We start from the raw sequence: 26,998 nt of genomic DNA, 5'->3' as shown, positions 1-26,998 counted from the left end.
TTGCTGGACAAGAGTATATGAAACCTTCCAGAGTCGAATGCAGTGATACCAACGATTCGCTTTGACACTTGTTTAAAAGTTTCTGGCTTTTACCAACAGAAGCGGTAGTTGTAGTAATGGCAGCTCATGCGACCAGGTGGTTGCAGCTAACGCTGATAGGTAGCGTTGCTGTTGTGTTGCTCGTTGAAAAACTATTGTAATTTAACTCTAATAAATATTTCAATACATAAATTTATATAATATTTTTAACTTATAGTTTAAAATAAAACTTTTCTTATGTTTTTCCTTCTGTTTTGTTTTAAACTTAATCAATACTAATAATATTGCATTTTTAATGTACTTAAAACTCGTTGGTAAAACATATGGAAACGTTATATAATAGTTTGGAACCTTCTATGACCATTACAGATAAAAATGATCATCCACCTTATTATTTGCAAGCTCCTTAATCTTATGTGATTGAGGGGCTGATATGATGTCTATATGATCTTTTAATAGAAGTAAGTTATACAGCGATATTATTGAATTTCGAGACTGTTGTAACGATTTGTTCGGTTACTACGAGCGATCACTACGTTTGTTACAAATTCAAGTTAGTTTTTGTAACGAAAATAACTGTACGAAAAGCGGCGATTTTCAAAGTTTTATACTGAAAATATTTATGTTCATATTAAAAGAGTTAACCATTGTAAACCATTAAATTCATAAACTGGTTATTGGATGCATATAACGTAGCTAAGTTGGGAAGGGTTGATTCAACATATGAACGTTGAGTTGACCTCCAGTTCACCTTCATCTTAGAGTTCGTCAGACGAAGGCGCTCAAAATTGAGTGCACTACGTTTTAGGTACGATTCCAAAGCACGGAGGAGTAACCGAGTTTACTACACATGACTTACTTGTGCGCCTGACGAAGAAATAAGACCACCTCTTCATCTAGATTGTACTAGATACATTTTATACTTTAAGTATCGGCGTTTTCAGCTTTTCTGTCCAACACTGTTTGTTTCAATCCAAACAACTTTTTTCAATCTCTTCAGACGATATTCGATGTTTAGATCATGTTGATTCCGTATTCATGTATCAAGTCTGTAACAGTTCTAGATCCCAGACACTGCACTAAGAGGAAGGTGAACTGGAGCTAATCTAAAAGTTCACAATGTTTATAGAATTTTATATCGTGTTATCAACTAATATTAAGTGATATTGGATTGAGAAAAACCTCCTGAGAAGCACGTTTGTTTAAGTAATCAGCTGTTTAACAACAAAATCACTCATAAATATTAACAAAATTACTCGTTGGAAATTTGGAGGCCAGTGGGACATATTCGTACAGCGTAATATAACACAAAATACTCATCGACATTGCAGTAAAAAATCAAGATTGTTTTTACAATATTAAATAAGAGCCATACTTTGTAATTATATCGAAAATTAACGCACTAAACAATTGTATCATTGGTTGCAAACATCACTAGGATAAAACGCCTGCCAAATTGGAAATGCCACTCAAATACTTACATGTTACTCTTTAGTCTCATGGACAAAGTTTACAATTTGTATGTAATAGGATACTAATTTGCTTATAATGGGCAAACAGGATAATCCACATAAGTATAATAATACAGGTTTGTTAAGTAGTTTTGCAATTGCTGTGAAATCTAGACTCCATTTACCTATCAAAAACACAATTCTTTAAAAGTAATTTCGCAATAATGTTTTGTTTAGTGATTTTAAAGGGCTGTCTACTTGATAAAGTTCTGTACTGTTTAAATACTGGCAAGTATAATTATAGAATATAATAGTTATGCAACAAAAAATAACCGTTTACAAAAGTTTTTTGGTGGCATGCAGTAATTGACCTTGTAAATCTCTTCGAAATAGGGTGCATTTTATATCCGTCCACACTTTGAAAGCATCACTTTAAATACTGAAAACAGATAGAGTCAGATGTCCTTTTAAACTTGTAGATTTTTGTTACACTAAGGATAGTATGGCTGTGGTGCAATTAATCAGGAAAGTCATAAAGATTTTAAAGACAATGTCCTCAATCTTCCATAATAATATACTTCGTCGTGAAATCTTGTTTTTGTTACAAGGAGATAACTACCATCTTATACGTGTTTTACAATCCTATATTCAAAACCACTCGAAGGTTACACTTATTAAAGGTTTCACAAATTTTCTTTAATTATAAAAATCAAGCTGTCTTTTAACAAGCAGAAAAAAATTCTTCTTTGTACTGCAGAAAAAGTATCTGGTTCACAATCTCTTTTTTAATATAGACTAGACTGCATTAAAAGAAGCACCACGTCTCTTACCTCTAACTTTTACGTCACCTAAAAAAGTTTCCGGCCTCCAAGAAGGTATTAACGTTTAAGTTTTTCTATTTATATTAAGAATTCCATTTATATTTTTACAAAAAAAAACACGATGGACATAATATAGAAAAAATTATCAGCCTTTAAAATAAGAGGAATGTGTATACTTTTTATTTAAAAACTTTATATTTCTATTCTCCTTGCGAAATTATAGGGATAAAATAACAATTGTTTTTATTATTTTACCTGGCTTTTAGATATTTGTATAGCTAACAAAATATGCGCCATATGAAAAGTTTAAGTTAGCATTCAAGCCCTAATGGGAATTGTCTTATAAGAAATATATAGGTTAATTATTGCTGACTTGGTAAGTTCTCTGAAGGATTTTGATCCTACCGTTCACAGCTAAGCTACTGCAATTTACCTGGTATCCAAGTACGGGGATAGCTCTCTGTACCCGAAGGATAATCAGAAAAAAGCAATCTTAAACCACATGCTTTTCTAAAGCGAAGCTTTTTTTTGTTTGTCCAAAGATACCTTGTAAGGTTTTTTAAGTTATCAATCAAGATAAGCGACTAATTACTCCATCTGCTTTATTTGTAAAATATGAATGAAATTATAATGTAATTTTGTCATAAGAAGCACGGGATTGTAACAGGGAGTCACTCTGCGGTAATGATGGCACTTTCTAACTGTTTTTGCCTTTATAAGATTTCATATACTTGCTATCGTTATAATCATTCCCTTTAAAACCTCCTAAGGTCTGTCTAAAATATATGTTTCTGTCTTACATTTCAGCTTAAACTAATCAAGTATCTTTAATTGGTGCGGTACATTGTGTAAGGGCTTAAGAACTTTTGGACTTTTTCTGAATACCAAAGTGTTAACTTTCAAAATACGAGCCAAGTAGGTAATCACGACTTGTTGACGCAGTCATTGTAACACAGGTAAACAACTTCTACAGTTATATATGTCATCTGAGTAATTGTTGGGTTACTACATTTATTATAGTTAGGCAGTTCATTACAGTATACGACTACATGTATTATGGCTAGACAACTATATTACAGTAGTCAACTAGATGCATTATAGCTAGGCCGTTATTATGCAGTAATTTAACTATATGTATTATAGCTAAGCAGTTATTGTACAGTAATTTAACTACATGTATTATATGGTCAGTAATAGTAGAGTAGTTTAACTACATGTATTACAGCTAGGCATTTGTTGCACAGTAGTCAACTACATGTATTATGGCTACACAACTATATTACAGTAGTCAACTAAATCCATTATAGCTAGGCCATTATTGTGCAGTATATAGTTTAACTATATGTGTAATAGCTAGAAAGTTATTGTATAGTAGTTTAATTACATGTAATACAGCTAGGCAGTTTTTTTACAGTAGTTTAACTATTATATGTATTATATGTACAGTAATAGTAGAGTAGTTTAACTACATTTATTACAGCTAGGCAGTTGTTGTACAGTAGTCAACTACATTTAATATAACTAAACTTTTATTGTACAGTTCTGTAACAAGTTGAATGCGATAGACACCCTAGGGCGTCTAGCTGTGTTATTAAAATACTTATCATCCACCACTCAAGATTGAGCCTCACTGAAGGTGTTAACCTAGTTTTCGTTCTGTGGTCTCACATCTCAGTTTATATGTTAAGATATATCCTGTTGATCTTGTTGTTTCGAAAGTAATATCCAGCGCGCGTAATTTATATCTTTATGCTGATTTACTTAGCATATCTAAATACTAATGCGTACAATATTAAGTATCTTAAAATGTGAATAAATTAAGTGGCATTTTAAGAAGGTAGAGCAGAGTGGGTCCTTGTATTACTTCGGACTCATATGACGGTAAGAAGGCTTCATTCTTGCAAAACTTTTCTTGGGAAGAGACACTCTCTCCCCTGAAAAATAAAATATTATGGTACGTGGTTATAATAGAAAATACAGTAGCGTAGTACAATATATATATTTTCTCGGATGTTATTTTCTACTAAAGGCCTCTAGATGTTTTATAAGTTGTCATTGTTTTGTTTTTATTTATAACTTTACTTCATATATTGTTAATAAGAAGCCAATTTTCGAGTGATTTTCCTCTGGGACCAACAAAGTGAATGCGCACATTCACTCCTTTTTATTAAGTTGAATTTAATAAAAAACAAATAATATCCTTGACATAAATTTATTAAAGTTTATCACCCATTCCATCCGTAATGAATTTTTGAAGATATTTATTATTGCAAATATCAGTAAATAAATAACTAATTAAATATTCTACACAGAATATACCCTAAAATTTGTATTACACAAAATATTTCAACGAAAACCACGAATCTTTATCTCGTTATACTCAGTGAACAATTATAATTATTGAATTGGCTGACATAAAAAGCGATTAAACACTACTGGGCCACACAAGATTTACTTGGTTTACATTTTAACATTACCTTCACCTTCTGGCAACTTTTAAGCGTTCTCGTGCATTTCATTTGGATAATTACATACCGTGGCACCCTTAATGATAACTAAACGCGTATCGATAAAAATATATTACTTATCAGACTATTTGGACTAATTTACGCAAAATTTCATCACAGTTAGTTCAGTATGGAAGAACTTAAACAAAATGGAAGAACAAACAGTCACCATACTAGCCAAACTTTTGCACTCGTAACATTTTATTTGCAGGATTTCTCATATGTTGTATAGTTTAATTATAATTTGTTTAATCACTGAAATAGTCACAACTATGACCTAGAATATTCAACATCACACAAATTTTGTAACAATGTTGCTAAAGTAATTATCAGATTTATCAGATCTCTTCAGCCGACCATGCCTCCAGATTTGGAGACATCTTTAATAGAATTGTTATGTAATTGTACCAGTACTAAGAAAAATAAAAACCAAAATAAACATCAAATTAATATGCGACGCCGTCAGATGCCATTAAATAGAATCAACACTTCCTACCGTAGCTACGTTTTGTATAGAAAACTATGTTGCTCCGCAATGCGTAGAGATTATGTCAGACACATCGTAAACTCAATTGTGTACCTGATGAGACAATCAGACTGCCACTTCGACTAGACTACACTATATTATTGTATTTTGTAGTGTAGGTATCTCTGGTGTCAAAACTATACACCATAGCTTCTATGTTTAATGGCTGTTGTTGGCCATGGAAGGTTTGACAGGATAACAGGATAGCGGATATTTTTCATTGCCATGGTTCCGAAATGTACAACCGAACGTTTCGAAAATTGTAATTATCTTCTTCGTCAGATGGGGGAGGTAACAGTACACACAACAAATAAAGAATAGAAAGAAGAAAAGAAGGGAATAAAGGGTTCAAACATACCCAAAAGCTGCTTGAAGTTTAGTCCAATCATCCCAAATATCCCACCTTCATCCGTGCCGGTGTAGTGACTGATAGTGTTTACTAGTGTATAAACCTTTTGTAACCATAACGATGGCAATTGTCCGAAAACCTGTTAACCATAGGTTCATTTTGAGCATTTTCGTCAGCGAATATTTTTGGATCTCGTCAGACGAACGTTACTCCATATCCCAGGAGCCAGGTCTGTGTCAGTATTATATTTCAGACTGCACTAAGCGGAATATAAAATGAAGTTCAACTGAAAAATAGCATTGAATCGGTATTTTTCACCATAGCTGGGCTACTGTTAGTTCTATTTTGGTTTTTGTTTTTATTAGTACTGCAGCTGGTATCATAACAGTCCTTACATTCTCTCTTCTCTGATATAACATTTAAAAACAATGTTTTGCGCCAATTTTATATTGTAATTTACGATCAATTTTTAACATGTAGGTAACTGACAACAAAACATCTGTTGGGATAAAGAGGAGCTGTTTTGAGGTGCTCCTTAGGTAGAAAAATGTTATGGAGTTGAGTCATATTAAATCCTGGTAGAGTTTGAATTTAAGAAGTTCTTAACACAAAACACCTTAAAATTATAAATAAGTTTATTTTATAAAATTTGAGTTCAAATGCCTTGGGGAGAGTAAAACCAACAGAATAACATTATTAAAGAACAAATTTATGAAAAAACCATTATTAAAAACTTGTTTTCATCCAGGCCACAAAGTAGGCTACATTTATAATATTGTTTATAAACTATATGTATATTGTATATATTGTGATGTAAAAGAGAAATAAATTCTTTATTCTTCTTTATTCTTTATTCTGTTTATATTCAAAAGTTATTGGCTCTTCATATCTTAGATAATCTGGGCGTTTATTTCTTTTTTAATCTCCTTCTCCTTATTATCGCCATAGACACATGAATATAAAATTTAATATCAAGCATTGTTATTCACTGCATTATTAATTAATTTTAAACATAACTAAGGGGACAAGAATCTGTTATTTCAATTTATGGATAATACAATTCTTATTTAAACCATAAACATATATTTTATTACATAATTTGACTTTACATTAATAGCAAATATCAAAATCAATGAACAACGCATATTTTATTCACAACTTTTTATTTTAAGGAGTGCTTATTACAACAGAGTATAGTACAATTTTTATTAAATTTAATTTTACGTTACCATAAAATTATGATTATGATTTATTTTAAGGCGCATGCATGAACCTTAAAGTGAATTCTGCAACAGCTCATTTTTAATATGATAATTGTTCGAATTTTAGAACAAACAATTTTTAATTGTAATACTGCTCACATTTTTCATGTTCCATTTGTTATGCAAAATAACAGTTAAAGAGAATCTTGAGTTTTAGAACTTGTAATAATACACCTGCCTCTTCTATACCATAAATATTTCATCAACACATGAGTACTGTTATATATCAAAGATCTCCATATTTCACAACCTACACTTTTAATTGGTCAGAGCATTCTTAATAAGCCCGAGTATCAAATCAGCTCCTTTCTTGTTGGTCTTGTCAAAGTCTTTCATGGTAGTCTTGCAGCGCCTTACCCACTCTTTAGTCAGGGGATACTTGTTTCCGGTTGGACAGAACAACTGGAACAATAAAAGGTATTCTTTAAGTTATAATCAAAGAGATTTAAAAGTTAGATCACAAGTCTGCGTGTTAAAAGCATTTCCCCAAAATTATGCTTCAACTTCATTTACGTCATACTATACATTTCTTTGACAATCGTGAAAAAACACAATTATACTTCATCCATCGAGCTACTGAAATCTTATATTTTTTAAGCTTCTGTGAGAATGAGCAAATAAGCGAAGTAGAATTTCAATGCTGTGGCCTTTAGAATTATCTGGTTGGTGGGGTCTGTTAAATAAGTTGAAGATGAAAATGGAGATTGCATTCTTTTCTATCTAACACCCAAGGGATATAACTATGTAGAAACCTATTTAATCAAATCAATAATATTTGGCAACGTGGCAATTGATATTAAATATGAGAATTCTTATAGTATTTACCATCAAATGAGAAATACTCAAAATGTTATTGTATTAGATACTGAAATGTGTATTTTTATAAAAATTGCGGATTACTGTATTTCAAGTTTCTAATCATCAATATTATAAACTATGATTTTTACGCATACCAAAGGGCACGATATTCTAGAAACCAGCATTAAAAAATCTAGACATTGTTAGCATGGTTTTAAGTTAGGTAACGAACAATTTAATGTATATTATAATAAATACACTGTATAATTTAAAGTACAACCTATAAAAACTGCGTCACCCTACTCTTTTTATACTTATAATTTCATAAAAAAATTAAGAGCCACACTGAAAATAAAAAATAATATTTCTAAGAAATGATATGGCACGAATCCAGGTCTATAACTTAAGTATTTCAAGTTTGAGCCGGCAATTTTTATCAAATACAAGAAGGTAACATTTCAAATTCATATAATACTTTTAACATAACTTATTATAATGCATACACACGAACTATAGACTTTAAACTATCTTGTTCTATTTAAAAAGCTGGACCAATCTTAACGTTTTATTCAGATAAGGAATATTTTATCTATTTACCTCGAATACATCAACTGTAGTAATAAAACTGAAGTCGGCTAAAGTCAGATTGTCTCCTGCGATGAAGTCACGGCCTGTTAACAGTCTCTCCACATTGCCTTGGACTTCTTTAACTTTTCCTAGCATTTCCGGTGTAGGCTGGATCCCGTCGTGTAGTAGGGGCGCCTTAAAAACAACATCAATAAATTAGTATAGGTCCGTTTCGTTGTTTGATGTTTATTTTTGACGATGGAAGGATTGTGAAGGAAACAGAATTTTTTCCAGACATTTTCCATCGTTCAGTGAAACAAAAACACAAGTAACACTAAGTTTCGAGATCTGCAACTTGAACAAGAGATCAGATTGCAGATATCGAAACGTAGTGTTACTGATTTTTTGTTTCACTGAACTATAGGTTCATACTTGAAAGTTATGCAATATAAATTACGAATACTTTTATTTACATGTCTTTGTATAAATTCATTGGTGTAGTGTAACAAGTTATTTTTCACTCAAAACACTAAAGTGATACATGTAATAAAGGTTATTAATTTTAATATTTTTAACGAATAGTACACAATACGTGTCAACATAATTATGCATGGAAATTGTTAATTTCTAAATGTTTTGGAACATATTTCTTTATAATTATAATACTAACAAAAGTATCGGTTTTGAAATGTCGAATTATTGTCTTAAAACCAGTTCAGGGGACTAAATACATCCATTTTTTGTAGATCTGTCGATTTGAGCAGTAATAGATACAAGATGGGTTTAACTACACTTTTGATACTTAAAATATGATGATGATATTTCAAATATAATTTTAATATGGAAAGATTGGAATTAATCACTTTTATATCATTCCAATATTTCTATTGATTTAACAATGTCATAAACTTACCAAGATATCTTTTGACAAACAGAAAACATCTTCGCTGTAGAAAAGCATTTGATCTACGATTCCTCTTTTCTGAAGATCCTTCGGGTAAAGAGAGTCATCCTGTCCGTACTTATCCGCCAGGTAAGTGGCAATAGCTTGGCTGTCAACAACATGAAAAAAACACATAGATAACTTTGTCAAGTCTATCATAAGTATAGCATGGTACACAGACTACTTAGTATAGTACATTACCAACAATTTTAAAATTTCTGATGACGATCGACATCATGTTATCTAATATTTTATCCAACAATAATTAAAGAACAAATATTTCAGATTCAGTACCCACTGAAATGACAATATTTCTAGCGTTTCAGAGTATTAGTATCTACAAAAATTAGTGAGAATAGTATTGTCTAACTTTTAATAAACGTCGTACCAGTGACAAAGTCAAACTAGTTTCGTCTATTCTTGATATTATGTTACTCTGAATTAATGACCCAAGTTGTTAATATGTGCACGTAACATACCCGTAACATAATTTTTTTCTCAACCATAAAAATAATATGTTGTAAAAATGACTTCTTCCGTTTCAAAATGACGTAGAGCCTCATAGCTTATTGCATTATAAGTGCATTAACTGAAAGGCCAGGGAAGGACTTCACTTCAGGATTACACTGATGTAAAACAGTTCGGTTACTACTAAAATCGTTGGAGCTATTCAATCAAATGTCATGAAATATTGCAGATAAATTCAAGTTATGTCACTAGTGCTTTAAAAAAGTGGTGCAACTTTTCAAATTGAAGAGCCTATAATACTGCTTTTTAAACTTAATTCTAAAACTAAAATAATATCTTTCAGTGACTATCTTTCAACTCAGGAATGTTTAGAATATAATTTAACAAGAATATGCTTACGATGTCCCTGGATTTTCGAAATAAATTATGCGTGAAGCCGTGAGTAACAGCCTATATATTAATAAGTTTCTCCTTTCAAAACAAGTCCGGTTTATTTTAAAAATAAAATATATACACTTTGGAACGATAAAGGTTATAAGAGGCTTTTGAATGAGGAAATGTATTTTTTTATAAGGCAGTATGAAACTTTTTATAAACAAATTTGGATTTTATTTCGTGTCTTATTTACATTATAAGTATAAGTATATAGAGTATCTATAACTAATTTATAATTAAAAGTATATTCTTACCTTCCCCCGAGATTATATCCGTCGTCATCAATCGCGGGAACTGTATGAAGCGGATTAATCTGTAAATTATAAGATATAATAACTATTAACTTATAATAATAAAAACATTAAGTTAATAATAGCATTTGTGTAAGAGCTGGTCCATAATATTACATACCATTGCTATAAGATACCACATAATTTTTTATATGTTATTTTTTTATTCAAAATGAATTATCCTAGTATTGAAAATGATGTATGTGTAACTCGTTACAATCTCCCAGGAATGTTCCCTTCTGGCTGGTTTATACCTCCCTGTTGAACCCCATGTGGGTTCAGCAAAAACCCACTGTGTCGTTTAAAATCTAGACAACCTTATTATGGGTGTCCAGCAGCGGCACATCCACTAACAGCAAATGTCGATATTCTGGGGCGCAATGGTATATTTCTATAGGTCTAGTCTACTGCGGGAGATGACTATCGGAGTTGGTGAGGGTTTTCCCCTAAGAGTCAAAGATTCTTGCCAGCCTAGACACAGGGGTTTCCCACCCCCTGCTGAATTGATTGGAGAGGCTGGTTCAGAGCTGGTTTCTCCTTCTTCCTAGGGGACGTGACTTATGATTAGTGTCCTAAACCTTTTCTCGTGCGAATCGACAGGAGTAAGCCCCTACTCTCAACCTTACCCATACAAACTATCGTGTCACTCCGGATGCAGCACAAAGATCTTTGTAGGGCTAGATACAATTTTCTGAGTTGATAATCCTGAGAGAACAAAAATTCTTGTTACAATACTGTTTAAATTTTTTTTTTCTAAACATTATATTCACGATACAATACATTTTGTTCGATATGTTATTATTTGTTCACTCTCTGTAGATACCAACGAATGTCTCATAACACTCAGTGTTTTTAATAGCGCATTCAAATTTGAATTACATACCTTCAAAAACTCAGGAGTCATTTGCTCCTTCTTTGGAATATCCATGCACTTGTGCTCATCATTGATTCCAAGAGCATGGATGACCAGGTCAACGGAGCGGACTGGAGGGCTGGCCTCAAAGTAGTACAGGATGAGAGGCATGACTCAGAAGGGTAGGTTTCAAAAGAAGAATTCCTGAAAAAAAGTTATCGTATCATGTGGAGGATATTGAATTATGCCGTTTCTTTTAAGAGCATGTACTATTGAAAATGTAATATTTGAGGGAATATAACTCTCACGTTGACAATATAAATGATGATTCCATCATTTGTTTTGAGCATATCCAACCAGAATAACAATATAAAGTTAAAAGCAATAGCAAGAGTATAGGTTTTATCACGTGCAGGATCCATATCCTCAATATATTGGCAGTAGGCTATAACGGAGAGGTTGGCAACACTTATGAGCTAGAAAATATATCTGAAAAGCCATGCTGAAATATTGTCTTTACTAAATTCGTAAAGAAAAAGGAAGTGCTAAAATATTAAAATCTCAAAATCTCTTCCATAATAAATTGTTGTAAATTTTATGTATGAAAACATCAAAATGTTAATTATACATGTTTCTGAATTCAAAATACCCATACTTACCTATAATTTGAAAAGGTGACTGAGAAAGCAGACTTTTTACCCACACGAACTCTCGACGAACTACAATAGATCTGAAATCACAACATGTGTGCTGTGTCTGTAAGCCTTTTATACGAGTACAATCCAAATACTTGACACTGAGATTGGTACATGAGTGCTCTCAAACAAATCAGGTCGTCAAAGGTGAAATCTATTGCAACAACACTTCCTGTGTTATTCTGCTACAAATATAACAATGAGTTAATGTCTGACTTGAACACAAATATAATTTATGTGAATTAAGGTGGTGCAACCAGTTTACGTCTCAATTATTTTTTGTACACTTTGTGATCATAACGTTATAAAACACCATCCTTAAGGACATAAAAATTGAAAAGAGAACTGATTAATCTTATCCTACAAAAATGTACTCATTTAAAGCAATATTATTAGCACTCATGAAATTAAATTCAAATGAAAACTGTGTAAAATAACGATGTGTAATTTTACAGTGTAACAAGTATAACACGCAATTTTATACCATATTTAAATTAAATAGAAACTTTACTTAAGTAGTTCTTCATCAGACATTTTTTTTCTCTTAAGCTACAAGGTAGTGATGTGTATGTATGTATACGCCACATTACATGTCGCCTAATGGGCATCACTGAGGTTTTGGATGCCGAATTTAAAGTCTACAGCTCATTTCACTTTTAGGATGTCCTGCGGACAGCCACATTACATGTCGCCTGATGGGCATCGCTGAGGTTGGATGCCGAATTTAAAGTCTACAGCTCATTTCACTTTTAGGATGTCCTGCGGACAGCCACATTACATGTCGCCTGATGGGCATCACTGAGGTTGGATGCCGAATTTAAAGTCTACAGCTCATTTCACTTTTACGATGTCCTGCGGACAGCCACATTACATGTCGCCTGATGGGCATCACTGAGGTTGAATGCAGAATTTAAAGACTACAGCTAATTTCACTTTTAGGATGTCCTGCGGACAGCCACATTACATGTCGCCTGATGGGCATCACTGAGGTTGGATGCCGAATTTAAAGCCTACAGCTCATTTCACTTTTAGGATGTTCTTGGACATACAAACAGGCAGACATCGTTCATAAAAGCAGTGTTTATATCCCTCCGACATCCATACTGTGTCAACCTACTAAGTGATATGTTTTAATGAATCCCTTCCAAATTCCATAGTATGTTAGAGATTTACCATCATATAATTCATTCTTGTATATTTAGAAATGAAGTTCCATGCAAAATTTAAAGTGTATTGATGATATTTCTCAATTATCTTGTCATGTTAAACAATTTTTTCATTGAGTTAGGTTTCGAAACAATTTTTAAATTTAAATAATAAATTTCCGCTAATTTAGGAAGGCTGCAACAACTTAGGACAACTGAAATCTAATCTGTTTACTTATTTTTTTTTTTTATGGGACCAGCATTATTTTTGTTTAGATATGGATTTTAAAGTGAAAATATAAAAGCTTACTAAAATTCGTTATGGCAAACATGGAACCGTCAGATAAAGCTGATGCGAAACTAATGTCGTATTTGGTTTTGTTCTGGGAAGAAAGGGATTACCCTGATGAACTAAAGAAAGCTACAGTGGAAATTAAAAATATTCATTAATTTGGAAGTTAATTCTTATGAAAATGATTCCTTGTCACTGTAAATGCTCATATAAAGCTGACTGCTAAAGTGTGTATGCTAGGGATATGTAGCAGAAGTGTCTATTACCCTTATTCTAGTTAGAGACTTGGTAGGACGATGGAGCATGTAGCATGGATGCAAGTGAAGTTATTTTTAAGTACTATAATGACTTGGATTGTAAATATTATTATTCCAGACTATTATTATTTAAATTATCAATGACACATCCAAGACGATATAAAATATTTTTTTATTAGTAAGCTCCGTGTGAATGTTCAGTAAAAATGTATTACTAGATTTTTAAACTATTAACTATTATCTGGTTTGTCTAAAATAAAAATCACAGTTCTAAGTAAAAATAATGGATTTATTTTAAACTGGCAAATTAATAAGTTCAACGTTTCAGAACTTTCATCACTCTATTTCCATAAAGAATTGACAAACCGTTTAGTAGATTTAAAAGTTCCTTTGGCAAGAAATAAATATATTAATCAAATATATCAAACTAAAATCAGAGCTCTCTTCTAAAAAAAATAATAAAGTTTAAAAATAAAAATCAACTACCACTTGGAAATAACTAAAAATAAAAATGGAAGGGAGAAAATTATGAGTTGGCGCTTTTATACTCCCTCCCTCCAAGCATCTTTGCAGGACATCCGCGGTGTTCTCTCATTGGTCCAGGCTGTATCAAACAAGGAGAACAATAGTCGTTACAAGTACATTTAAAGGCTTCAACTTAGATTTCGTGAAGTAAATGAGGAATTTTCAAAGCACGTAGCAACTTTTTTATGTAAACTTGTGTTGACGTCAAGGACCCTCAGCACCTTACCAAATTGTTTACAGGAGTGTACCTGAAAAGTCTACAAGTGATGGTAAAACAAAGGAGTGTTATGGTAAATAAACCGTTGCAATGCTAAATTTGTAGATGTTTTTACTTTTCTGCACAGTGTCAACAAAAACATGTAAAACCTTAACTAAAAGGAAAGCAAAAGTTTTAAAATCCTGTTGTGTGTTACGTTGAGGATGGACGCTGACTATGGAGCTTCTCATCACATGTGATATCGGAAAGTTTTTTTCACACATATGACTCTTTGCTGAAACGGTTATTACAGTGGACAAGGGCTTAATGTTCTTGGTGAAGGTATGGAAGTTTTGTTACCAAAGTCATCAAGGCATGACGTAGCTTTGAGTTTTAGCAATGTGAATAAAACCATTCAGGACTTGCATGAATGCCTTAGCCATCGAAACATCAAAACACATTTTCATAGTTTTTGACACACAGGAATATTATTTTTGACACAGAAGATTAATTTTGCGAGGATGAGTCCTGGTCAACAACATAGGGATACCTATCGCACTTGTAGCGTGAAAACTACCAAAGCAGGTGAAATTTTCATCTTCGTGGTTTTATGAAAAATGTATCTACCTACTGAAGGAAATCAATATTGTGTGGTGTGTCAATCTTCTTCGAGTTCTGACAAAGAAATCATCGATTTTGTGTTCTTTCATTCCCTGAATTGACTTAGAATCTCCAATCTGGCAACTAGTTGTAACACTTGCAGCTGTCGTAAAGACTGGATTGTGGAGAGCTGTGACAGAATCTATGTTTTATAATTGTTTTACTGATCGGCGACGTGCACCTTGGCCCCAAATCGCTCAAACATCTCCGTTGTGTCAAATTCTACATCTATTACTTGGAAAATGTGCGACTGGCTTCCAGACTGTAAGAATTCATACTTATAGTTAAATTGTGTTTATTAACCTTCAAGTCCAAGAAAAATATGCACTCTGGAAACTATCATGACAATGTTAGAAAAGCCTTCTCCCTTGGCGCCACTTAAATAAGCTATTTCTATTCCCAGCTACGTTGTCTTGTATACGGACGCTTCATACATCTCTGCCGAGTTCATCTTCTTCCAATAGACATCTGTAACAACTGTTATTGGAGTTCAGTTCACCAGGCTTACTTTTCCAAATAAACCGTCACAGGATAACATGATTACGGACATTTACCATCGTTATGGTTACAACATATATAACACAAAGTTTCAATAATTGGAATCTATCCTCTTCGTCAGGTGATGGAGGATCCGTGCTATTGTATTGTGTATTGTATTCATATATTAATACTAATTGTAGAAGTATAGCAAATGTAACGTAAAGAAACTTTCTTTCATTTCATTGTGATTTGTGATTGTGTTTCTCGTAGTTGTGCTCGGAACTTTCATTCTATCGAGTGATAACGCCTGGACTAGACTCCAAGCAGCTATTGGGTATGTTTGAACCCTTTTTCTTCTTTTCTTCATTTCATTCTTTATTATTGTATGCACTAATACCTCTCCCACCTGACGAAGAGGATAGATTCCAATCTTCGAAACGTTGTGTTATACCTTTTGTAACCATAATGATGGTAAATGTCTGATATTCTGTTACCCTGTCAAACTTTCCAACGTCAATAAAAAAACTTTAAACAGAGAAAAACCATCACAGATAACCAAACTAATCATGTAAGTAAACAACAATACCTCATGTAGTGTGTTCATAATATTCCCCGTCACGATGCATCTGCTGAGCAATATTCAGTACGCTCATATAACATTAGCTCATCAACATTGTAAAACAATAATGTAACGATGCCAGTGTGATGAATGATTGTCTTTCTCGTACTCGTGAGAATATAATAAAACTGTGAATCTTAATGAGCAACTTAGAAAATCAGTTAGTTTAACTTTCCGAACATCAGACTAACTGTACAAAACTCAAGTGATCATGTTGAACATTGGCCTGCCTATCCTGTGTTTATTGCCTTCCAGGGCAATTACTACATTCTTACTTTATTTGCGGCTAGAGACAGACGGAGGACAGAAAATTAAATTGGACCCTAGTTTATAAGTAATTACTGCATGTTAGAGATTTAGCCTCAAAAAGTGTTTTATAATAATTAACATAATATAAATAAACTTTTAACACTTTTTAAATTTTTATTTTTATTACACTATGTACTATTACAGATACGTTGATGACATAATATGTCTATTCAAAGGAAATGAAAGACAAATAGACATATTCAAAAACTACTTAAACCAAATCCATCATAATCTAAATTTTACTTGTGAAATTGAAGAAAGTGATGCAATAAACTACCTTGATTTGACTATAACCAAGATCAACAAAAAACACAATTTCAAAATTTACAGAAAACCGACATACACAGATTTAGTTATTCCTTCCTCATCGAATCACCCATATCACCAAAAAATGGCTGCATTCAAATCAATGATCGACAGATTACACAAAATTCGAATGACAACTGAAGATTTTTATAAAGAATTAAACATTATTAAATACATAGCCCAGAATAATGGATATAAACCAAGCATGATTGATATATTATTGAAGAACTACAAAAATAAAGAAAATAAGAAGAAAGAAGAAAGAGATATCAAATACATTCAATCAGACTACCTTGGTAAACATTGTCACAAAACTAACAAATCATTTTATAAACAAGGATATCAATTGGCATTTAAAACATCGAACAACCTTGGACTTTTAATCAAAAACAAAAGCAATTCAACAAACCAAAATCAAAATTTAAAATTCAACAATAGTGGAGTATACAAATTAAATTGCAACGATTGTCAATCCCACTATATTGGACAAACCGGCCGATCATTAAAAATTAGATTTAATGAACACATAAAAGCATTGAAAACATCATCAAATTCAAAATATGCAGACCATTTAAATAACACCGGCCATACATACACTAACATCGAAAACAATCTTGAAAATTTTACACACAAGCAAAAAAAGTTGCTTATTATCAACTTTAGAACATTTTGAAATTTACAAAAGTGCCAAAATTAATCATAATATATTATTAAATGACAAAGACTTTCTAACAAAAAATTTATTATTCGATAGACTCTTAAACAATATACAATGATCTCACATAAAATTAAATACAACAAATTTAGCCACCAAGGTAATAAAAAACACATGACAAATTGATTTTAATTATTTATTTTATAATTAACTTAACCTCATTCGTACCTGAAGATGGAATCAATGATTCCGAAATGTACATAGTGTAATAAAAATAAAAAGTTAAAAAGTGTTAAAAATTTTATTTATATTATGTTAATTAATTACTGCATATATCTGCAATACATGCGGGTGAAAAACTCTTTATATTCCGACTATTGTTTTACTCTTCCTAGATTTGACTTTGGACTCTAAATTACTAACTCACTTTTTTACAAATAACCACCATTACTCTTAACCTTATAAAATAACTTATTATTTTATGAAACTTAAGAAAAAATAGTTATTACTTTTCTAAAAAAAGTAATTTTAAAATTACATAACAGTCTGTCAAAGGCCAACACGCCTCAGGACTACCCGGCGCGGCGCCTCCACCAAAACCTGTTACGCCTCCTCCCCACCCCCCAAATAGAAGGCTGACACAAGGGGGGTAAACAGTTAAACTAAAGAAAAGAATATAAAAGTGTTAGTCACTGACCAGTTTTTTACATGGCCCATTTATGTACTAACCTAACAAAACGTACAATATTGCAACTTCTGAACTATATAATATAATTCACTGTCGGCTAACCAGCATATCTGACCTATCCAAGAGGCTTGGGTGTCCCGTCGCTCCGCCCCCCTTGGTGTCGTGGTCACCTTTGTCCTGTTGCCGCTCTACGTCTGTGGGAAAATTTCCTACAATATTCAGAATTCCCACAAGGAAGATTTTGGAGCCCCTTTGCCACACAATAGGTGCGGGGAGTGCCGATAGCCGGGCGGACTAAGACGTTGGACTTTGAGACTGAAGTTAGAGATAGCGCAGGTTCGAATCCTATCTGTGACCGTTGTACTTTTTATCAGTACCATCGACCTTGTACTGTATCGACTCCCCCCTTATCCTATTTGACAAGATCCTCGCATAGGCTAGTGGCCTATGAGGACGGGCAGAGTAAGCCTTAAAAGGGGATCGGCTTATCCTTTTTTTAAATAAATAAATAAAATAATCAACTTGACCTCATTAATTTGTTGGCGATGCTATTACGTACAATTATGTCCATTTACTCTTTGCTGTATCTCGTATAGCTTCCAAGATCCCTTTAATGTGCATAACTTTGTAAAACACTTTATTCAATATAAATTAACATTTTGATCCAAAGCCATACATTAATAGTGTAGAATAGTTATATTAAAAACCTATACGGCCTTAAGCGACTTTCCTTATCATTGAAAACTACAGTAAAATGTTGCAATCGTTTTCTTGCTTTTATTATATGAAGTAATATTTTTAAATAAACTTAATTAGACAAACAGTACCAAACACTACTGATAGGATTTAATAGTTTGATAATGAACAAGTTTGAGTGCCTTCGACCTTCAACTCTTTATATTGTCACTGAGTACTTAGATAATCGGCTATGTGACATCTGGCTGTCAGACACTGTCAAGATACAATTTATGCGACTAGGAAGTGAAGATAAGTTGTGTAAGAGACATATAGACCCTTGCTCAACAACAAGCCAGCAATAAAATTAATGGGATCTAATCTGCACATTCCTTGTCTGATCTGCTACTCGATAAATGAATAACCCAATAAATGGAGACATATGCAACCCAGTATGCTTCAACTTCAACGTACATTCAATCTTAAAATACCTCGGTATCTTAATCCATCGTTTTTAAAATGGAAAAGTATAAAAAGGGAATTTGATACTGTCTGCTAACGGTGTAGTTTTTTTTTTCTTTTTTTTTTTTTTTTTTTTTTTTTTTTTTTTTTTTTTTTTTGTTTAATTTCGTGTGATTGCGTTTCATGAATTACTCGTTATAAAATTCAGAGGATCAGGCTCCGATCTCCAACTTCTTCAGCGAAATCAGTAGGGAATGCAGTCGTGAAAAATTTACGACTAAGGCAAAATGGCAAGGAAAATTCCCTCTTCCAATGTCTCATATTGAATCAGTTTTATTGCTTTAAAGTAGATTACCACCAGCTCTCGAGTCAGTCGATTTATTTTCTTAGTGTATTCTAAACAATACACAATTAAACAGAGTTTGAATTCAAACAGATATGTTTAACATGTTTATCTGCATGTTTTCAATGAGTTCCAATAATTTTATTTGAACTCCCAATATATGTGATTTTGCGAAATTATTGCAAATCTTATAGGCTTATCTTAGAGATATACATAATTTTCTCTTAGCAACTGCATGAAGCTTCTTTACATTCTCCACAAAGTCGAAACAAAGCGAGTAAGTATTCATGAAAAGTAAGTATTTCGCCTGCTATTGAGATCACCAACAGTGTTGCCAACTGATAACATTCATTGTATATTTATCAGTTGCTCCACACTTTTACATAATATTGTGCAACAAACAGATTCAAAGTGATTTGATCCATTGTTTACTTTTCTTACCGATAGCATATATTGTACCATATTGTGTATAATTTTAAAGGTTTCGTAATCTACTTTTAATTTAAAGACTTCACACAAAATATCTTAGGTGCGTTGAATTGTTTGTTGCATTTTTAAAATGTTTACGTACTATTGTTTAGTGACCGATAACAATAGTTATATCGTATACTGGTAAGCTAAAAATGTACATTTCTTTAAATCAAAAGAGGTATTTCTCTTATATAAAAATGTATCTTTAGCCGCTAGTTTTGGTGAATTTTGAAATAAGAGGATATCGAATGGGTTAAAAATACAAAATGTTATATTTTATCAGATTATATATGTTTAGCTTCGGCCACTTAATACCACACAACAGTCACGTAAATAATAGTCACTAGATAAAGATACTAAAGCCATTACTCTCAGCCAAAATATTACTTTCAGGTTTGTTTATTCACTTCTTGTCTTTTTCTTGGATCTGTCTAGTATTTTTAAAAATATAAGGGAATGCTTAATTCTTCGGTGACGATTCCTCCTTATTGTATTGCTTAGGGAACATTTAGGAAGGTTTAACTCATTTTCTGAATACTCAGTACATCAGTATTTTTTCACTGAATTATTAAAATCACTATCAATCCAGGCATATCCATACCATCACTCTTCTCATACAAACCAATACTCACTCCTTTAGGCCTGTGTTGGCTTTTCTAAGTAGCTGCGTTTTTATTATATTATTCTGCCCAGGAAGGTTCAATGATAGCTACATCACTGTTTTTAAAGCCTACATTAACCACAACAAGACACGATGGTAGGTACGTTTCATTTGAGCTAACTAATGGTTGTCCAGGAGCTTGATAGATAGGTCTAGTTTACTGAGAAGGACGATCGTTAGAATGTACTGAAGCTTCCTTAATGTTTAAAGATTTAGTGAGATTGAACGTGAGGTAGGGTCATTTCATGCCCGCTTTTACTGGTAAAGATTGAAACGACTGCCTCCCCTCTTTAAGAAGACATGGCCGTGACATGCCCTCTATTCCTCCTAGGATTCCAGCGAGTGGAGGAGCCATACCCACCACCGTTTCCACATTGTTTCTCCAGAAGCCGTATAGAAGTCCTTAAAGGATCAAAATGAGCTCAATATAAAATCCAAATGGCTTATGGCTTGCTTAAAACAAATTAATGTTCACAGTAAAAATGAAATTAAAATATACCACAACATTTACAGATAGAAGATATTAATGATTATTTTGTAGAAATTGTAAATTATTGCGTAGTTGACGAAACTGTGATAAATTATTTCAAAAATGAAGTGAGAAATGAATCTATCACTACTTTATTTTTCGCCAGTATCTGTGCAAGATACTAAAACAGCTATGAATGAAACGAAAAGTAGAGCAGCTGTCCGTAACAATCTGTCTATTCAGATGATGAATACTGTGAGTCCGTTTGCTTTAAAAGTCATCAAGGATCTGGTGGGTTTAAGTCGAAAATTTCCAAAAAATGTAAAACTAACATTTTCCACTACCAAAGGCGACTGTCCCTAAAAGTTTCCATTACTTAACAAGGCATATAAATAGTGCCAGCCACATCAAAGGTTTTAGAAAAGATCACCTTGCGCCGAGTAGTAGTTTACATGTAGCATTAAAAATATTACCAACGGGCAATCTGGGTCCTTGCACAAAAAAATCACAGCACATCCTGGTGAATTTATTTATTGAATTAATTTATGCAAATATTGAGGGAAAATATAGCTCTTTGGTGGTAATATATTATTTGTAGACTTTTGACTTTATTAATCATAAATTTGTGACTGTTTATGTCTATACCCATGGTTTTGGCAAAGATTCAATTGAATGGATCACGACCTATTTAGATGACAGATAGCAGTTAGCACGGTTGAGAAGTGAAACTTTAGCTGCACTAGCAAAACATTGACGAGTTTTTCAAGGAAGCTGCATGAGTCCCACGTTGTTCAATTTATACAACTCTGACCTACCTACCTAGTTGTATGCGGAACAGCACTACCCGTCAATATGTGGATCAAAGTCTGACCTTTTCTTGCCGTTGACATTAAAACAGTTATGTGGAAAAATGCATACCGAATAAATCTACAATTTTTACATTCGTTCACAATACCACATTCAGACATACAATCTTTACATTCATCCATACCACTTACTCGCCAATTCCCTTCAACGCCAACGCCAGTGTCAGTCTTCTAGATTGGAGGTCTCTCAACTATAATTCAACTTGTCGACGCTGTAGAATGCTTTAGATGCTAAAAAGCGCTTCAGACGAGTTTTTAACGCCTTGGGCGTTTATACAATTTTCGTGAATCGGGCAAACTGTTGATGAAACGGACACCTGCCTGCGAGGGTAGGTGTTCATAAACCACCGTTGTGTGTCGCCCAGTACGGTAGTTTTCTCTGCTTCTCGTTTCGTATTCATGCACGTCTCAGTCCGTAGTCAGGGCAAATTTTTGACTTACAGGATAAAACTGCCTCCAAGATATACAGACATCTCTGAAGTTCAAGTTGTTGGAGATTGTTCTGATCGCTTTTTTTGAAGCCTGAAAACTCATAAAATTTGATTGTTTGAACAAGCTCCCCACAAAATCATTCGGTAGTAAATATGTGGGTAAATGAGGCCATCAGCACCTGACTTGAGCAGTATTTGGCTAAATATCTTAAAAAATAAACAGCAGATGTTAATATAAACTGAATAAATGTGAACATTCCATGTCAAACCTCGATCAAGGTTTATTCCAAAGAATTTTTAAGGAGTAAACTTCTTCCAATGTGGAGTCTCCCAGCATGATGGAGGACCCACACCCAAAGTCCATTGGTCGCAGGGCAAAATTCAGAAAATTAGATTTTGCGGAATTTGTTGTGAGGTTGAGTGTATGAAAGTTTTGGACACAGTTGTTAAGTGAACAAAAGCTCTTTGTTCCAATACTTCTTTTGATTTTTCTTTTAAACAGAGAGTCTTGTCATCAGCATACTGCAAGATATTCCCGTACAGAAGTGATCACTCGATGTCATTGACATAGACCAGAAAAAGGATTGGACTGAGGATGGAGCCTTGAGGAACTCCATTTCTCAAATCCATTGGACTTGATAGGTGAGAGTAATTTGGACAGTGTGTGTCTATGACTTGGAAATGATTTAATCCACAACAGGGGCACACCTCGAATGCCATGAGATTCTAGTTTTTCAAGAAGTGTATTTAGGTCAACACAGTCGAATGCTTTGGATAAGTCGAGAAACACACTTATGGTGAGATTCCGACCCTCTAAACCCTATACAACTATTTCGACCAGACTAACCACTGCGTCTACCGTCCATTTTCCCGTTCTGAATCCAAATTGGTCTTCAGAGAGCTGGTTGTGTTTGCTAAGAAAACAAAGCATTCTTGTCAAAAATAGTTTTTCAAAAGTCTTGCTCACAGTTGGCAAAATAGGGACAGGCCGATTATTGTTAAGGGAGCAAGTGTCATCTTTTTTGTAAATGGGATGTACTTTAGCATTTTCAGGAGGGAGGGGAAAACTTCTGTTTGAAAAGACAGGTTTACTATTTGAGTCAGAGGGCTCACAATATGCTTGGCACATGTTTTCAAAATCTACATAGAGAATACATTTACTAGTAGATAGGTTGATTTTTTGGGCGGGATGCTGAATAATTTGTTTAACTCATCCTCAAGTACAGGTGCCAGTATCATTCATTCTACTGGACTACGTCTTCGCGTGTGATTAACCTGGGGCTCTGATGGCCGAGGACCTCGCCAACAAGCAACAGACGCAAAAAATCTATTAAACTTATGAGCGATTTCAGCTTCATCCTGCACCAAGGTTTCTCCAATTTTAATTTTGATATGTTGGTGAAATTTATTTTTATTGTTAATAATGTCCCAAACGGTTTTGAAAACATTTTTAGAAGAAAGAAGTTTTTGAAATATCATATGATTTCACGGCTTGGATCACTTTCCGGTAGATTCTTTTTGTAATTTCGGAAATAAATTTTGAAATTTTCATTTGGATCAGATCTATAAATTTCGGAAAGGATTTTTAGTTTATCTTTTGAAACCAGTATTCCTTTCGTGATCCAAATATTTCTTGTCTTTTTTGGCATATGTTAATTTTTTTTGTAGGGGAACGTAGATTTAGATGAAAATTTAGGTAATTATTGAATGCCTGGTACTGCTGTTCTACTGTTTCGCTTGAATTTAGAAAATCCCATTATTCTTTAAAAAGAGAGGTATTTAGGAGAGCAATGTTGCTAGGCCTTATGTCTCTTATTGTTTTATTAATTTTGGGCTCCCTCTCGATTTATTGTCCTATAATTAATTATAGATATTATTACAGATGACTGTCAGCTTCACTTATCATGGTGTTCTAAACTCATTGAAGAGGCCATTGTTCAGATTATTGCTTATCTTCAACGTGTCAATTAATAATGATCATGAGCTAAATATATAGAAATTTAATGTGCTCCATCTAGTGTCTCAAATTGTTGTACAGAATCTCAGATAGAGTGACGTAAGAGTTGAACTTGGTAGTAGGTGCTTGTTGCTTACCACCAAATTTGAGACCTTAGGTCTCATACTTGGCAATGACCTTACATTTTCTGATCACGTCACTCACAATTTAGTGACCTATGACAGGCTGAAAGGTCTGTATGGATTTTTAAATATGCTGCCAGAATCTTCCAAGTTGCAGCTTATGCAGTTTCTGTTTTTTCAGTATTCTTCCAAGCTTTTTTCAACAGCATATTTAGGGAGGACATAACTACAAAACGCAGCAATACGCTATGTTTAAAATTTGAAACGTTTTGAGCACATGCCCTCCTATAGGCTTGATGATAATATGCTTCAAATGGAAACTCTGTGCCGGGCATTGACCAACTCCATGATGCATCCTGTAAAATTCCAGAGCATGAAGAGACGCAGTATCTATGCGAGAGACTATGATGCCACAATGAGGTGTCTCAGCTTAGCACCCGTCATGATAAACAGCTCAACTACCGAAAATTGAGGCTGAAGGTGGGAAGGAGAAGCTTCTCATATTACGATCCCACCAATTATAATGGCCTCCTAAAAGTTGAAGGAATCTTTTCAGTTTAAAATTTAAAAGACATCTAAAGGCGTTGTACCTGACTATTTGATAAGGATTGTTTATTTCATTTAGTAATAATATTAGTCTTTAGTATGATGTATGACAATGAGAAGTGTTCTGTAAACCAAAAATATTTCTGAGAAACTGTCGTAATAAAAGGCATATCAATTTATTTTGTGTACTAGCAACCCACCCGCTACTTCGTTAGCGTCTTTTATGATTTCTTACGATTTTATTTTGTTTACAACTTCTTATACCAGAAAGATAGATGCATGTCACCGCTGACTTCATTGTGCACGAGCCGCGCCGTGCCGTACCGGCCAGCCCCGACCCGTGATAGGGCAACGTAAAGTTGCCCATGCGTAAAACATTCTTTTCGTAAATCAATTTCAACTAATTTGAATGTTTGGCCCTGGGATTTGTTTATTGTTAGTGCAAAAGAAATTTATACTGGAAATTGGAGCCTTTTGAAGGGTATAGGCAAATCAGTAGGGATCATGGGTATTCTTGGTATATGAGCCATATATATATTTATATTTATATACATATATTATATATAAATATATATATATATATAATAAGTTTGAAAATAATACTCTTACAACAATAACATAATCAATATCAAGTTACTTATGTGTGTTATGTAATATGATTTGGTTGAATATATCTGAGGGTTTCTAATTGAGGCGTATCTGAAGACTTCGGTTTGGGGCTTTCGTTATTATTAACGTTTATTATGAATTTACTACAGTTATTATAAAAGTGATTAGCTTATTTTTTGTAATAAAAATACACACTTGAAATACTACTGTTAAGTGCGGTTATTTATTTTTATTTTCATATCTTTAATTAGTAACGTTAGATTAGTAACCGCCCAACGAAGAATATTTTTTACTTGTAGTAAATCACATATACATGTGAAAACAAATGTTTAACAGATAAATTCTAAGAAGCTAGCTTCTGCTTGAGGTTGGCTATAAGCTTATTGGCGCCAACTGTGTTGACTTTATCGAAGTCCTTCATGGTTGACTTGCAGCGAGCAAACCATTGTTTAGTCAGCGGGAATTTGTTGCCAGCGGGGACAAACACCTGCGGGCAAAATATGACAAAGATTAGCTATTTATACAAAAAGGAGATTATAACAAAAAAAAAATTACAAATTTTGTTTAAAACATTTAAATAGGAATATTTTTCATGTTAACTTTTAACACTCATGAGTGTTCTAGAAACATTTTTAAGAGCAAACTTCAGTTGTAGAACTGAATTTTAATAAGTCTATACGTTATAGTAAAAAATAAAATAAAAAGTTTTAAAACGCCTACAAAATTCTGACTTTATAAGTAAAGATATTGCTTTTAATTTATTACAGTTAAACTGACAAAATTTGTAACCACTTAAAAGTATCACTCATCAACATGCGCAAACCCATGTAAAAGAATATGTTTGGATATTAGACCCGTAAGCTTTCCACGAACTTAACTTTTATAAAGTATGTTTAAGTACTTTAAATTTAAAGTTATAGAATATAACCACAAAATGTGCAATATAATACCACAAAACCCTTAAAAATAATAAAGATAGTAAGGAGCACGACAGTATAAGATTATGAAAATATTGGCATCCCGAGATGAAAAGGCTATATTAACAGTGATTGATTACATTTATCGCTCATTGGTTCAGCCAATCATGATGGCCCTCTCTACTTATTTTTATAAGCAGATAGAATTGGTGGCTCTGCCCGTTTCGGTTTAATATCTGTAGATAGCACACGATTCTCAATAAAGATGCTGTGAAGTTATTAATTTTGTTTCCAACTGTTTAAACAAGATATGAATCTGAAAACTTACATGCT

At 33.2% G+C, this 26,998-nt stretch overlaps 1 protein-coding gene across 2 annotated transcripts; it reads right to left on the bottom strand.

The window, feature by feature from the left end:
* Positions 1–6,958: 6,958 nt before the first annotated feature.
* On the bottom strand, positions 6,959–12,096 carry LOC124367832 (glutathione S-transferase 1-like). 2 transcript variants are annotated; one of them, XM_046824974.1, is made up of 7 exons: positions 11,969–12,096; positions 11,340–11,513; positions 10,421–10,479; positions 9,234–9,372; positions 8,351–8,515; positions 7,209–7,357; positions 6,959–7,146 (listed from the first exon to the last, which is right to left on the bottom strand). In XM_046824974.1, exons 2-6 carry the CDS (start codon positions 11,478–11,480, stop codon positions 7,214–7,216), a joined length of 648 nt encoding a protein of 215 aa, XP_046680930.1. In that variant the 5' UTR covers positions 11,481–11,513; positions 11,969–12,096; the 3' UTR covers positions 6,959–7,146; positions 7,209–7,213. The 2 variants fall into 2 exon arrangements, with proteins under 2 accessions (XP_046680930.1, XP_046680929.1); XM_046824973.1 differs by lacking the exon at positions 6,959–7,146 and having other exon boundaries at positions 7,208–7,357.
* Between the last annotated feature and the right edge of the window lie 14,902 nt (positions 12,097–26,998).

This window comes from Homalodisca vitripennis, chromosome 8 (genome assembly GCF_021130785.1).
Source record: "Homalodisca vitripennis isolate AUS2020 chromosome 8, UT_GWSS_2.1, whole genome shotgun sequence".
NCBI lineage: Eukaryota > Metazoa > Arthropoda > Insecta > Hemiptera > Cicadellidae > Homalodisca > Homalodisca vitripennis.
Note: the sequence above shows the minus strand (reverse complement) of the source record. Positions and strands in the feature narration are given on the sequence as shown.

Excerpts from the sequence above, each read along its gene's own strand:
- LOC124367832 (XM_046824974.1), bottom strand. The coding sequence starts at position 11,480 with ATGCCTCTCATCCTGTACTACTTTGAGGCCAGCCCTCCAGTCCGCTCC. Across the intron at positions 10,480-11,339 it reads TGACTCCTGAGTTTTTGAAG|ATTAATCCGCTTCATACAGT; the intron begins GTATGTAATTCA and ends TATAATTTACAG. Across the intron at positions 8,516-9,233 it reads GTTTGTCAAAAGATATCTTG|GCGCCCCTACTACACGACGG; the intron begins GTAAGTTTATGA and ends GTTGTTTTTAAG.